This window comes from Mytilus edulis, chromosome 3 (assembly GCF_963676685.1).
Source record: "Mytilus edulis chromosome 3, xbMytEdul2.2, whole genome shotgun sequence".
NCBI lineage: Eukaryota > Metazoa > Mollusca > Bivalvia > Mytilida > Mytilidae > Mytilus > Mytilus edulis.
The window spans coordinates 35,505,470-35,521,473 of record NC_092346.1 but is presented as its reverse complement, the minus strand read 5'-3'; the positions used below and the strand labels follow the sequence as shown (position 1 = coordinate 35,521,473).

The 16,004-nt window shown below is 34.0% G+C and overlaps 1 protein-coding gene across 1 annotated transcript; it reads left to right on the top strand.

Moving 5' to 3' along the window:
* Window positions 1-6,559: 6,559 nt before the first annotated feature.
* LOC139516346 (serine protease HTR4-like) lies at window positions 6,560-13,215 on the top strand. The gene is made up of 2 exons (XM_071306399.1): window positions 6,560-6,948; window positions 12,016-13,215. Exons 1-2 carry the CDS (start codon window positions 6,726-6,728, stop codon window positions 12,492-12,494), a joined length of 702 nt encoding a protein of 233 aa, XP_071162500.1. The 5' UTR covers window positions 6,560-6,725; the 3' UTR covers window positions 12,495-13,215.
* The last annotated feature ends 2,789 nt before the right edge of the window (window positions 13,216-16,004 follow it).

Here is a 16,004-nt window from a genome sequence, read left to right as displayed (position 1 = left end):
CTGCCATATTGTTTACAAATAATTGCCTAGCTTAGCCTCGATTTCGATTTTATATGAATATTCATTACAATCTTATTAAGAACGGTCTATATATAATAGAACAATAGATCATTTGTAAGAATTGTGATATGAAAGTTATATTTGAGAAATATTAAGTGATGCAAGATTTTTATAAATAAATGAGTCTTGAACAAGTTGGACTCGTTTTTTCACCGCAGTTCCGATTTTCTCAAACAGTTTTATTTTCTGGACTTATTTTTTTAATCACACTCTAAAATATCACTGTTTTAATATTTTCCAAGCTGAGAACCATTTTTATGAGATTAAGATGATCTTTTTGGCTTGACTTTTTTTCTGTAACATGGGCTCATTTTTTTGGTCATGTCATAAGTATATATTTTAAAAAGTTCCATTTAGATACAGTTGTCGTCATTGGTAGTTGCTGATATTGGTTAGTTACTGGTGGTCAGCTGAGATTATCCTGGTTCTGATCAGCAGACTATTATGACTGGAAACAGTAGGCTTAGTTTTACATTGAATCCTTTGGGAGGGATTTATAAAATTGTATTTCATGAGAAAAAGGTATAACACATGTTTCATGTAAGGTACTTGCTGGATGATATAACTGCTGATAGGTTGACTTATACAGCCATAATAAAATGCTATTGTTTTGCTTTTGAGCTTATGGAAAATATATGGTATAATCGTCTTCCAGGGAACTGCTCAGCGATATTACTTTATTCAGTACTAAGAGTACACATTTTGTGCTCGAAACACAAAATCTAGTTTTTGCCCTGCCTGCAACATTAAGCGAGACATTGGGATTGTCTTTTTCGGGCAACAATTACAAAGGCGTCAACCATTGTTAAGTTTTCTGCATAAGATGGTTTGTTAGAAACCACTTGTGATAGATGATCAATATTAAATATGAAGTTACATGACTTTCAGTACAGGCCAGATTGATAAAACTATTTTGATTCCCTGTCCCAAGTCATGGAGTAATAAGCAATTTTCAATGTATAGTTTTCTACTTAAGTTTGTTTGATAGGATCTAATTGTGGTTGCCGGATCAATGATATTTTGTATGAAGTCGTATTACTATAGAGCATGCATATCAGTGTGATGACTGGTCAAGTTGATGCCCTGAATCCTAGGACCAGTGACTTTCAAATATTTACCAGTTTTCAATGTTAAATTGTCTGCTCAAGATTGATAGGAGCTACGATAGGTAACACTATTTTGATATTTATAAAGTTACATAACATCTTAGACTGTCGACCATTTCGAGGCCTTTCCACTAGAGCATGGTCCAGGAAAAAAGTAATTTTGCTGCTCATCTGATTGTCTTTTTCTAAACTATGCATTACTTTTATAAATTTGTTATTTGGATGGAGAGTTGTCTCATTGGCACTCACACAACATCTTCCTATATCTCTACACAGGAGAGACATATCTCTGTGTCAACAGTTTATTTCATAATAATGCTTATTTCTGAGACTTAATTTAGATAATCATGCATTGAAATTTTTATGACCAAACAAGGCCTCATCCTAACCAAATATGACGGAATAGTTCTTTGTATAAATTGAACTGAGTGATCGTGCGTTGGTGGCAACTAGCTTGCTATTATGACAGCCTAATGGAATATAAATGTACCAACAATATTTTTACTAGGAAGACTGAACCAATGAAAATAAAATTTGACAAGAAGGCTCAATTTTATATACATTTTCAGTAGTATACTCTCTCTTCTGATCTTATGTTTATTTTTACTGCCATTGAAGATGTCACAATATCAATTCTCTCGGAATAAGTCGGTCAGATCTTGATTTCATCACAAATTTAATTCAATCTTCTTAAACATAAGTGTTGGTTTATAAAATGCCATTCTTTTTATGATGATCTGAATAGAGTTTACAGAAAAGAGATTAATGGGTCAAAACGAGAAAGAACAGAGAAAACTTGATTGTAAAAAAAAGACCAAGAAAAAGGCACAAAAAAAGAAAAAAAACACAGAATGGAAATTTATTATTTCAGTTGTTACAGTCAAACATTCATGCATATGTACCTAATATCATGTAGATTGTAGATATAAATTTCGGTTGCCTGTAAATCAGTCATTTGTAAATATTGTAACCAGTCATGCTAGACTAGTGCCAATATCCAAAATGTCCACGCTGAAAAAGATCTGACCAGTGAGTTCAACAAACAGTTTCTTAGAAATCAAAGGGGAAAAGTATATATCGTGGAAGAGAGAGAATGACCCTGATGACCCAATTATGTAGGGACCTTCTTAAAGACCCATGATGGATATTTTGCGCTCTCTTCACAATAATTGACCCTTGCAACATCTTTCTGAATGAGGAGTGGCCTTTTCCTTAGCAAAATCCCCCCTTCTACCCAACATAACCTCGTTTTCCAGTTGCAGTCCTACATCTTTCATAGGAGTGGCCTTTTGCTAAGCGAAATCTATACTCAACATATCCTCGTTTTCCAGTGACAGTTCTTATTTCCTTTTTTCCCCCTGTCGAAGTACCTTTCTGAACCTACATATAGTATTAATTTTCTATTTGTTCTCGTCCTGAATTATATATGAAATATTAGCAACTGGACGTTAAGCAAGCAAGCAACAACCAATCAATCATGATTTTGTAAATTAATTTGTAATTTGTGTGCACTGAAAAAAGTCAATCCACTCTGTTTTGTAGCTTACCTCTGCAAATTAAAAATAAAATGAACAAATCTGTGTCAACAAATATAAATAAGGAAACATTGTGTATTGTCACCATGTCAGAAGAAATTTGCTAATTAGCACATTCCTCAGGAAATGGGAATATATTTGTATTTTACCATTTTGGTGGCACACTATCTAGTGGCCTCGTGGAAGGGTACCTTCTTAAAGTGCAAGAGACCTTGGGTTGGACCTCCTGTTTAGTCCGTGAAAGTAAACATTTAAAAATTGGCATTAGCTGTTTTTCCACAAAACACACTACATTTAAGGGGTAAAGGTCGACTCAGAATCCAAATAATGTGTCTGAGTTAAAGTAACATGCATGCATTCCTACGGATTGATGGATTGTGAATTAACAGGTTCAAAATCGATAAAGTACAATGCAAGGTTCATACTTGCATCACAACATGATGTTGTCCTGATACAGATGTAATATTTGCAACTGAACGTTTGATCCACAATCCATTCAACCAACGTTACAAAAGGGTAAGGAATAATAATAAGTATAAGTAGAAATATTCTGACACTAGAGACAAAAAAACGATTACCATGACATTTCTAGTGTTTGTTTTCTTAATTTGTTTCACGCACGTAACCCACAGTCTATAGATCCGAAGAGTGATGAAACTTCGTGGGGACTTATTAAATTAAAATTAGGAATCGAACAACACTTTTTAAAAGACCCCTGGTGAAAGATATATTCGGGGAATTTCGCCAAGCATCTTCTTAGATACACGATACTTCCTTATGCTAAATTTTCTTGATTAAAATTTTATTGTGAATGCGAGACGAAGGGTCTTTTTCTCTTTAACCAAAATGTGACATAGGGGTGCTAACCCGGCGGCAGCAACGTAAGGTATTATGCCCCCGCCCGTAGCGGAGGGATTAAGTTTTACCCTGGTCCGTTCATCTGTATGTCTGTACGTATACGTCCGTCCCAAAGTTGGTTTCCGTTCTCTAACTTTAGTTTGCTTCAACCAAATGATATGCTCGGAAACTTATACACAATACGGGTACCTATTAAACTCTGATCAAGTACAAATTTGGGTAGCGTTACTTTTACCGTTATAACCGTATATGATATGCAAGCGGGTTCATCATCTGTGTCCTATGGACACATTCCCTATTTAACTTTGTACAAAATCGGATATAAAGATGCCTTATTATAATAGTTAATCAGACCTTCTCCTCATTCAAAGTTTATAGTTAACTGAGTCAACGTTAAAGCTTTCATGATTCGATTTATTTCTCCGATACTATCTATATACGCAGCAAGTAAAATATACCGGAATAACATTATAGAATTACTGTGTGTTATACAGTGTACATGTCCGTATGCCAGGGTTCATCTGACCTTGGCATTACTATCATTGTTCTTTTAATCAACATCAATATTTCGTGATTAAGTTCTTTTAATTAACGTCATGATTTCGTGATTAAATTCTTTTAATCAACGTCATGATTTCGTGATTAAATTCTTTTAATAAAGATATTGTAAGTACTAAATTGGGTGTAATAATGTTATGTGTTCATGTTTGTCTGACAGGATAAATATGACCTTGACCTCATATGCATGGTTCTTTTCCCAACATTACTATTTTATATGAGATCCAATTCTCAAATACTATAAATAAAGGGTCAACTATATTCGATGCATCGAATGATTTTAAGTTGTTGATGTCCATCACACAGGGTACAAATGACCTTGACCTAATATTCATGCTTCATTTGCCACCGATAAGTTTTTGTATAAGGTTTATTTCTCCGGTGAAGTTGTAAATATAAGAAGTAGGTAAACTATATTAGCTGGGTAGTATGATTGTAAGGAACATCAGTCAAAAATGGCAGGGTTTATCTGCCCCCCCCCCCCCCCCCTCCCCAAAAAAAAATAATCTAACAATGACCTTATTATCGTAAATTATTGATAATTAATAATTTTCTGTATTACCATACTACATACTACACAACATTGATCTACAAAAATAATGCGTAAAGCTCACTTATAATCAGTTCCACAGGCGAGATATTTCACCATGTGCACCCTCGTTAAACTGATAGTAGGTTTCTCAAAACTAAACTTCTTCGTTTTTTTTGGTGGTTTTTCCATTTCTCCATTTGAGTCTACGTCATACGATAGATTCTGCTTAAATATCTGTGTGTAAATAATAGCAGGCTGGTGGTTTTATTACCTATCCATATCATCATTTGTATTTTGTATGTTAAACGGCTTGGTTTGTACCGTGACTGTTTGTTCCTACAGCAAGTGGTCTTCGCAGAATAATAAACCAGGACGGAACCGGCTTTCTAGTGTAGGCTTGTTAAAAATGCGTGGAGTGAGATGTTAAATATTTTAATATGCACTTTTTTGTGGGATTCAAAAAATATTTTTTAAAGAGGACCAATTCGTCGATTCCTGAATCCGCCACTGAATTGACCCTTCAAATTAACAAATTATCAATGGCCAAAGTACAATAAGTAAGAAGATCTAAGAACAATTGCCAAACGACCCCACAATTGCCAAAACAAATTGACATACGGTACAGATAATATGATTTCTAATCTTCACAGTTCGATTGATCTCCCATAACAATCATAGGAGAGTGAAATTTTGTTGATTTTATAGGGAATCATTGAAGCTTGACTGGACCCCACCTTTTTTTTTAGGTCAGTCAGTGCCCCCTCTTTTTCCCTTATTAAACGTTGTAGATCCGCCACTGACAATGGTCAATTCGGTAGTTTCCTCCTTTCTCAAAGGAAATGGTCTTATTCGCTGGAAAGTTAATTCAATCAACGGTGATTATATGTACAATGATGGGGGGGGGGGGGGGGGGGGGGGGGGTGTTCTGATAACGCTTACTGTTTTGTCAGATTCCCGTATCCCGCTTACACTATGTAGGTACTTCATTTCTTTTTTCTCGCCACAATGATTTGACTTTCGCATGTCACGCTCACAAAAAATCAGCATCCCGCGTCACGCTTAGACTCCAATGAGACCTTCAATGATATGTGTATCTTGTATTAAATGTTCTCAGTCCTATTAGTCCAATAGTGATTACTTTAAGACAGACACATTTATCCACATTAGAGTAGTTATATTAAGTATACCATTCCTCAAATCCTTTGGTGCTTCAAAACGAAGATTACTGAATTTAAATGTCTCTGTTCAAAACACAAAACTATTTTTCATACATTAATGGATTTCTTTTGGGCATGTCAATTTTTTTTTATCTTTGCATTGGGTGAATACATTTGAATAAATATTCCTGCAGCTTCTTTACTAAATTCTGACATTCCCGCGGGTACATCTGAGATAATCTCATATCTGATGTTCATTGAACTCAAAAGGAATGTCTGATGTGCAATCCCTCTGGGTACAATAGTCGGAATGCAACCCGATTGCAGACGGTTCTGGTCCCGACGGTTCCCATCAGAAATAAATAAGAAAATGATTATATTCCTTGTTGCATACGATCTATTCTTATTGATGATCACGAAAGTCTTCTAATCTATATATTGAATACAATCCCCCTGATTTGATTAATGAGAATAATGATAGAGTTACTCATATTTGTCAATATTGTATTAAAGTATAGTATAGTGATGAGAAAACTACTTAGGTAAATCCATTATATTTTAAGGGGTGATGTCTGTATTCGGTAAACTGCATATTAAAATATTGACTTGTTTGAATGATAATGTCATCTTTTTTATGATTTAAAAAAAATATATATCTAAAACTGATTTTGATTAAGTGTGTATTTAGATACATTTACACTAAATATTGTTTTTAAAGTGAACGTGACTACCTTTGTCCCCTGTCCTTGGAACAGACTAATATTGTCCGAGGTGAACCAATAGGATACATATGAGCTTTTATCCAATTTGTTCTTTAAATTGCGCGATGTTATAATTTTGTCTTTTGAACAAGTTAGACGTTAAAACGTATTTATAATGTAACAATAAAATATAATTTTAAAAAGGACGGGAAAATAAGATGGAACTTAGCTATATTTTATCCAATTTAATACTGTGGTTGTTCTTCCACCTAACTTGGGGAGAACCTCTTAAGAGGTATCAGACCCCGTGTCCTAATGAATGTGACTTAAAAAAGTGTCCAAAATTACAATTCTGTGATGGAGAAATAGTGAAAGACAGATGTCGCTGTTGTCCGGATTGTTCGACAAATATTGGATTCAATAGTACTTACGCTCAAAAAGGTAAGAGGTATTTTTTTTCTTAATTTTTCCAATAATGTGTAAAACATATCATCTTTATTCCTAGAAACTCTATTTGTAATTATATAATTTTATCAGATTGATATAAAATGAGTTTTAAAACTACTTTTCAATCAATAAGTTTATTAAGTGACAACATATATCTGTTTTCACACTTAATACTGAAAGATTTAAGAAGCTTTACACTATTTTATAGTTTTCTCACGGACTGGGTCTTTAAAACATGTATTTATTTATCAGCTCATGATTAACCGTGTCAGACGGTATTTGTGTAGAAATTTGACAAATGTACATGTAAAAACATAGCTCAGACAAGTATTATAGATTTACATCAAGTATGCTGTTTACATAAATTACGAAATGTTGACTTACAAAGGTGTTAAAGCCACCCCCTGAATTCTTTCATATAATTTTATCATATTTATTCAGCAGAGCGGTTGTCATTGTTAAGGCTTATAGAAGTGTATAAATTATAAACTGACTTTTATGGTCGCTTTAATGTAATCGGAGATAAGTATACAGTTATGTAATAACTTATTTTAAATTAAACTAACAAGTAAGAAATGTTGGTGATGTCTGTACGGGGAATAGGTGTCAATCAAACATTAACCTATATTAAGATTATTAAAAACTCTTAATATTAGTGAAACTTGATACTCTTGTGGTTTATAAATGTATATGAATCACAGATCCTTCATAAACTTAATAAATTACAAGTGTTCATTTCCATTTCTATAGGCGTAATTGATGTGAAAATTACAGATGGGTGCAGTTCAGGTTTCGTTTTTTAAGAAAATTTGAGTTGTTTCCCTTTAACTTCATAAAAAATACGCGGAGACGTTTTTTAGATTGCCTATCATATGAGGCAACCCATAGTTGTTAGCAATTATAGGCAATCACAAGGGTTACATGCCACTGAGACAGCAACCCAATCATTGTCCCAATATATGTCTGGAAATAAAGATCTTTAAAGGTTTATTGCTGTCACAGTTAAATTGCATTTTGAAAGAAAACTTAAAAGTAAGAATGCTTGAAATCGTTTCACACCGCTTCATGTTCATTTGTCAGGAACCAAATAAGCCCCTTTTAAGTTAAATGTAACTGTTTCTTGAGTGCTTTCGGACACAGGCGCTTGGGTATATGATACAGATTAAAATATTTAATTTTCTATATTTATAATTCATAGTTTCGACTGATTTAAACGACTCAGAGAAAAACCCCAATTTTACTATCCATACTTAGAAACAAATGGCAGACCTTAGATAGATAAAAAAGAAGATGTGGGATGATTGCCAATGAGACAACTGTCCACAAGAGACCAAAATGACAGACATTTTAAAACAACTATAGGTCACCGTATAGTTCATTATATAAGAAATCATTTTTTACGCTACTCAACTCAGCTTGTTAATTATGTTACTTTTGTCGCAGGCTCATTTAAAGTCAGATGTTGACATCTGGGTGTCTTTGTTTTGTTTATTTTTGGGTTTCTGTCATTGTCATTATACCTTCTTTTCATTGTATTCTTTCTAATGTTCTTTTTTTCAAAGAAAGAGATTAATTAAGGTGATGGGAAAAAATCAAATTGTATGAAATGAGCAGAAGTTCTATTCATAATGCAAAAAAAAAAATATTGGCCATTTAGACACTTCGTAGGAATTGAGGGACCACACTCTTAAAAAATTTTGCTATGTATAAGGGAGTGAAGTATTTGAAATGTTTTTGTACACAATAATTTGAAAAACGCTCATGCGAATGCAAGATATGTGCAAGATGCTTAAAAAAGTGAAATCAAATATTTTTACGTGGATACAAAGAAATTAGAAAAAATATACAAGATATATCCAAATTGGATAAAAATCGTAAATCCTCGATTTACCTCAGAATATCTACACACGCCGTTTTTGTTATTTTCATCAATGTCTGTTTAATATATTGGAGTAAATGTTCCTAAATACAATGCTAGTATCTGTTTAATTACAATATATCAATAAATGGAAATAGCGCTTTATAAATTTCGTGCGTCCAAAGCGATTTTCTTGATAAACCTCCATCAGGAACATTTAAACTTAACATTTGGAAACCATGCAGGGATATATAACTACGTAGACACGTAATGAGCTTTATGTACTAAAGCGACCCAAAAAGAATAACCAAGTTTTAAAAAAATTTACAAGGATTGACAGTGATGTTGTCTCGTTGAAGATCGTTGGTCCTCTCTTGGTACTGCGACTTTATCCGGAGGCACAAAACTACCGATATGTTAAAGTCAATATCGTTGAAAGGTAGTTGAACACACCAGGGGCGGATCCAGCCATTTTAAAAAAAACCAACCCAAGATAAAAGGGGGTGTCTAACCATATGTCCCCATTCAAATGCATTGATAGGCCAAAGAAGGGGGGGTTCCAACCTCCGGACCCCCCCCCCCCCCCCCCCCCCCCCCCCCCCATGGAACCGCCACTACACACTTTTAGGGTTCCCCGTTGAATCATAGCAAAAGTGAACATATCAGAAGCTGAATTGGTTTATTGTCTCTTATTTTATATAGTAAAAGGGACAGTCTTTAGTATATAGTTAGGTATTAATTGATAGTAAATGGTAATATCATAACGACAAAGAAGAAAACATATGGGTTTCCAAATCGTCTAAAAAATATGATTTTTTTTTACTCCGAAATGATGTAAAATTCACAAACAGCTTCTGTTACAAGTATGTGTATAGGAGGATATCATAGAGATGTGCAGACACCTATTTTGTTAAAGTGTTGAGACCATAGTAGATATAGGAAGATGTGGTATGAGTGCCAATGAGACAACTCTCCATCCAAATAACAATTTATAAAAGTAAACCATTATAGGTCAATGCAATGCCTTCAACACGGAGCCTTGGTTCACACTAAACAACAAGATAAAAAGGGCCCCAAAATTACTAGTGTAAAACCATTCAAACGTGAAAACAAACGGTCCAATCTATATGAGTGTCTTGTTTTGAATTATGAGCAGAATTATAAAGCCGAACATGTCAAGCCATTTTTTCAGTAGAAAAACAAAGGAAATGTGGTATCTATCCATGACACAAAATAAGAACATGTATAAGAAAGAAAGAAAAAAACACACAAAAACCGAAGGAACAGCGCTTTTATTGCTGTTCTTCATCACAGTGAGGCCTTCAACACGGAGAAAAAATCTCTCACCTCACTACAAGTTTACGCCGGCCCCTAGCACCGGCTTTGTGGAATTCAAGCTTTGTATCCAGATCTTAAAGCACTTTATTGCTTTTAATTCGTATAGCGCACAGGCACTTGTCAAAGAAAAAAAATCTATATAAAATTGAGAATGGAAATGGGGAATGTGCCAAAGAGACAACAACCCGACCATAGAAAAAAACAACAGCAGAAGGTCACCGACAGGTCTTCAATGTAGCGAGAAATTCCCGCACCCGGAGGCGTCCTTCAGCTGGCCCCTAAACAAATATATTCTAGTTCAGTGATAATGAACGAACGCCATACTAATTTCCAAATTGTACACAAGAAAGAAAAATTAAAATAAAACAAGACTAACAAAGGCCAGATACCTAAATATAACGTAAGGTTTATAGGATTTTTTTTTCTGAGACAAATGCCTGTGATATAGCGAACGTGTTTGTGACAGTTTCATTGAGTTCCAAGTTTCGTGAAAAATGTTTGAAATGTGGAAACATGATTCATCACTGTAACTATGGCTAGTAATTGTCTTTTAAAGTACATATTATATCTGATCTCGAACTTTTTAAGTTTAAACACAAGTACTTTTACTGAGACCTCCATCTAAGGTGCAGTTAGTTGCAGCTGATCATTCAAAGATAACGTGCAGTATTGAAATTTTTCAATGTAACAGCCTACGACATTCACTTATGACAAGTTATGAATGAATCAAAATAGCTACGATCACAAGATATGCATGTTCCCACGCCTACGACTATTATGAAAAAGACCAATGTAGATTCCAAAACAAAACTATTAGTTCCAAAAACGTATATCCGTTTTTAGCCAGTGAAATTATACAACTCGTTTAATTGTAGGAAATGTTAATATCTAGCCCATAAATCGTACGTAATTCTGACAACAGAGTAATCAATATGGATACTTTAGTTTTTCCTTTGTCTTTTTGGATTCCAGTGGGGTAATAATACAACCAGGCACACCTGCCCGGAAAAGATATAATCCGTAATTCAATTTTGTATCACATTTTGTAAAAAAAACCTAGTCAATTGCTTTTACTTATTAGCTCGCTGATTATAGGGTTGGGAAAAGTTCAAATACAATAATTAACTGATGAGTGTGGTGTAGAAAATAGACGGCATAAATCAGTTAATTTGTGTGTGTGTGTGTGTGCGTGATGGTGGTGATTGTTGTTTGTGTTTGTGTTGTGGTTAGAACTATTGTTAAAAAAAAGAACAAGTTTCGATAAGTGCGTTATTCGACTTAATTTTTCACTGAAGTTTAATCTTTCAAAATTTCCATTTTTGTCTAGTTTAAAGATAAGGTAGTTTCACGATCTATTCCCATGATGTTATAATTAATATATAGCCGCGATTTTATGGAAAAAAGGCTTTTTCAATCGTTTTTGTCAAAATTTGGTTTTAGTCTCGTTAATATAGAGCACATGTAACTACCAACTATATAATTAACCACGAGCCAGACCGCTCGTAAAAATATTTGGTTCACAAAAAATAGTTCAAAGGAAACTGAAAATCGGCTGACAAAAAGTCACTGCAAGAAGATAAAGGGAACGTAAACAGCTATATTCTTAAAATGATACTAAATGAAATCTCGTGTACATGTTTTCTGTTCCGGGTTGTTGTCTCTTTGGCATATTTTAAGTTTCAATTCTCTAGTCTATTCTTAAGTCTTGTATTCGGCAAATAGTATATGAACAAGTCCATTGTGGACATATCCTGTGATTTTTCGTACGGGTATGGATAGATAAACCCATATTGACAGAAACAAGTGCCTGTGCTGTATTGTTTGTTATGCCATATTAAATTGCAATTCTTATTTTTTCTTTGCAGATGGTGCATGTGAACAAGTGTCGTGTCCCAGGTTCAAAGTGTGTATGGAAAACATGCAAGGATTGCCTCTTTGTACTTGTCCGAACCCATTTGTATGCAAAGGCCGACGGAGACACGTATGTGGCAAAGATGGAAATACGTATGAATCTAGATGTCACTTGAGAGTTACGTCATGTCACAGAGCAAAACGCATCCGAATGGCCCACAAGGGAGCGTGCGGAATGGTAGGGACACAGGAACACGGAACAAATGTACAATACCAAGAGACAGAATTTGATATAAGTGCTAAACGACGAAAAAATAGAAAACAATTAAAGCGTAAAAACAAAAAATCCAAGAAAAGACGGAGACGTAAACAGAAAAATCGTAAAAATAGAAGAACGAAGAGAAGACGTAAGCGTGGACCTAAAGCTAAGAGAACGATGGAAGAAAGAAAGAAAAATAATTTAAAAAATAAAATTGCCATGAAGAATGGATAATCATATCATGTATGATAATCTGAAACAAAAGATCTCAATTGTACAGCCAGTATCAATTCCGCATGTGTATAAAACTTCTAACTTATTCAAAAGACCGTATTTGCTGCATAATGAACCTTTGAATCACCATTGTTTCATGAAACAAAGATGCTGAGACGAAACTTAATTCAGTATACTATTTGCGTTTAACCAATCACAGACGTTTGTACATTCCGACAGAACTGTGATATTTCTAACAAACTTGCACTCTCGTCTGCTGAAACACAATTGCATGGTTTGATATATAAGGTGGTAACAAACACCTTGACTAAAATTAATTTGGCGTGTTTCATGTTCATAAAATTTCACAAAATATTTACTTTAACCCTTTCACAAAAAACCAATGAATTAGAAAAAATATGAACATTTTTTTTTAAATTTTGATCATTGAGAAGCTCAATATTTCCTTAACGATCGAAAGTGATTAAAACGTTCAGCTGATTTTTACAGAGATGGTTCTCTGTAGTTCTATGTATACCACTTTTTTGTGCCGGGCAATTGCTGTTATATGAGGTGTATTCGTTTTTGACTTGAAACAACTGCGGTTAGGTTCATTAATTGTATAAATGTATTTTCAAGATTGTTAATTGTTTTTGTAAATGTTGTTAATCATTCTTAAATGTAAGTCTTTCATTAAAATTGTATTATTTGCAAAATAGATAAAATTATTGAAATACATAGATTCTAGTCTAGTTCTTAGAATTCTTAGTCAAATTCATCCATGTGATAAAAACTCATGAATATGAAAATAAAGAGACGTGTTATTTTATGTAAAACTAAGGAGATGTGGTATGATTGTATGGCCTTCAACAACGACAAAAGCCCATACCGTATAGTCGACTATAAAAGGCCCCAACATGAAAACATTTGTGAGCTCTCAACCCTCCCTTATCCCTAGACATTGGTGTAACAGCATAACTTAAGAACAAAATATAAAATTCATTTGATACTAGTTACTCATCAGATCGATACAAAAACACATGCAGGCAGGACGTGGCAGGGTATTATCCATCCCTCATCCTTAACAACAACAACAACAAAAAACACGATACAGATCCGAGGGTACTAGCAGTTACTGACAGTCAGTTCAAAGCCAATACAAACTAATTTTAAAAAAATCATGTATCTTAGTCTGACATATCCAACATCCAATGGATTTAGTATAAAGACTTAATTAACAGTTAGAGAAAAACATGACCGTGTGCATTGCCAAAATATAGATATCGACAGATTAGAGGAAACGCACGTATGGCGAACAAAATATATAATAATGGTGACTGAGGGCTTTTTTTATATTGTTTACAATTTAACTCGTAACACAAATTAAGCAAGTTTACATAAGCTAAACAGCTGACATAAACAAAATCTTTAATTATATCATAACCATCACACATCGTGTCGGCAAAAAAGATTACAATGAAACAAAGCACTTCAATACGCGCACTATTTTTACAAGTTGCAGCGAAATTTTTAAAACTACGCTGATTTGTTATGAAACATTAATACAGAGGACAGAAAACACGCGTTGCAAAATCACGATGTTTAATAAATAGATTAAACAACAAATTAACATAATCATACCACATGGAGGGTAGTGCCGTGACATATCGTCGCTGGGCTTCTAAAATGTCGTATATGACTTTATTTTTGGCTAAAAATACTTTTTGAAACCAATGGTCTGGGCGGGGAGGAAATCTTTGGTATTACAAAATAGCATACAATTAGACCAATCAAAATGTGTGAAATAAGACATATTACAAAATTGCCAATGTCAGTTGTTTGTAAAGTTTGCTTCCAAAATGTTGTATGTCGGAAAACTTGAAAATCGTTGTAGAATGGCTTTGGGAAAAAAATAATTGTACATTTCTTGTTCTTGGATAATCCAGAAATGTCAAAGTTTTTATTTCACTGCTATTTACAAAAATGTTCAAGTTCACATACGACATTTTGGAAGAATGCACTTTGCCAAAATTTTCAAAGCCTGTTTGTGAGATATTTTTTTCTTGAAAAATTTGTAATTTACAACATTTTAGAAGCCCAGCGACGATATAGGAATACTCCCAAATCGTATAATTTCCCTTTAATTCTGACAATTTCATTGGCATGGTTTGATAATGATACTTTGTATATTTAATTTTCCAGTTCATTAAAATCTTTTATCAGTATAAGATATACGCACGAGGGCGTTACTCCGATTTGCTGCGTGTATGATCTTATTTACACCATGCATGATATCATGCTTAATGCAAAATGATAGTTTTCTTTTGATTTTTTCCCCTTTTTAACCTCAACTCTTGAAATGTCATGGCATAGTTCGTATTCTGTAGACCGCATCCAGACCCTCATAAAAAAATGTACTAAAAAAAAATTATTTACGAAATGTTTTATTTTTTTAATTTAAAAAACTTGATAATAATACTTTTTTTTTTCAATCCAAAGAAGCTATGAAGATTTCGGTGTTTTACATTTAGGTTGCTGTCTCTTCCAGCGTTAATCTATAATAGTCATTTTATTCGCATTTACTTTTCTCTAATCTTTCGGTTATAAATTATCACCTTTCCATTAAACATCTCTTCCAGAAACTAATTTATACTTGCTCTTCACCTGAAATCGTACTTGATTACGGTGCATTCCCGTGTGGGGGCAGCACTTGATTTATAATCTTTAGACAGAGGTCGTAATTTATACATGCATTTTTCATTTCATCTATTAATTTTATACATACAGCATTTAAATTAGATGACAGATATTTGAAATTGAAAAATTCCTCTAATTTACAACAGCAAAATTTCGTGTGACGGTATAATTAAACTTCTCTCGATTATAGGACCAACAGACTCGATGATTCAACCACATAGGAATGCAATAACAAAGCCTTTGTCGCTCTTGTATGTTTTTTTTTAAATTTTAGTTCATGAGTATGACGTGCATTTCCACTGAATTAGTACACTTTTGTTAACGGGTCAGTCTTAGTTCGCCTCCGAATGCGGGATTTTCTAGCTGCGTAGACGACCCATTGGTGACCTTCGGCTGTTTTCTGCTCTTTGACTTTGGACGGGTTGTTGTCTCTTTGACACATTCCGCATTCCCATTCTCAATTTCATAATAAAAAAACATACACATTCAAACGAGGATAGTTTCAATAAACTTGTTCAGTGGTGTCCAGAAGTACGTACATTTCCAGGTTCGAACCCCTGTCAGTGTAAACCCAAAAGACTTATATATGGTATTTGCTGCTTCTTTGCTATAAGCACGAGACATTAAGGAGTACTGAAATCTTATTTGACTATAACATTCCTTTGAAGGTCGGTGGATCTCTCCGAGGCCAGGCACTCCGGTTTCCTCCAACAATAAACAATGACCACCACGATAAACAGCCGCTACTTCCATAATTTTAATCGTCATACGTTTTGTAATGAGTATTACGTAGACGAAACGTTCGTCTGGCGTACTAAATTATAATCCTGGTAC

Bases quoted from the DNA above. Each gene is read 5' to 3' on its own strand.
- LOC139516346 (XM_071306399.1), top strand. From the start codon at position 6,726: ATGGAACTTAGCTATATTTTATCCAATTTAATACTGTGGTTGTTCTTC. The intron at 6,949-12,015 runs GTAAGAGGTATT...TTTTCTTTGCAG, and splicing joins TAGTACTTACGCTCAAAAAG to ATGGTGCATGTGAACAAGTG.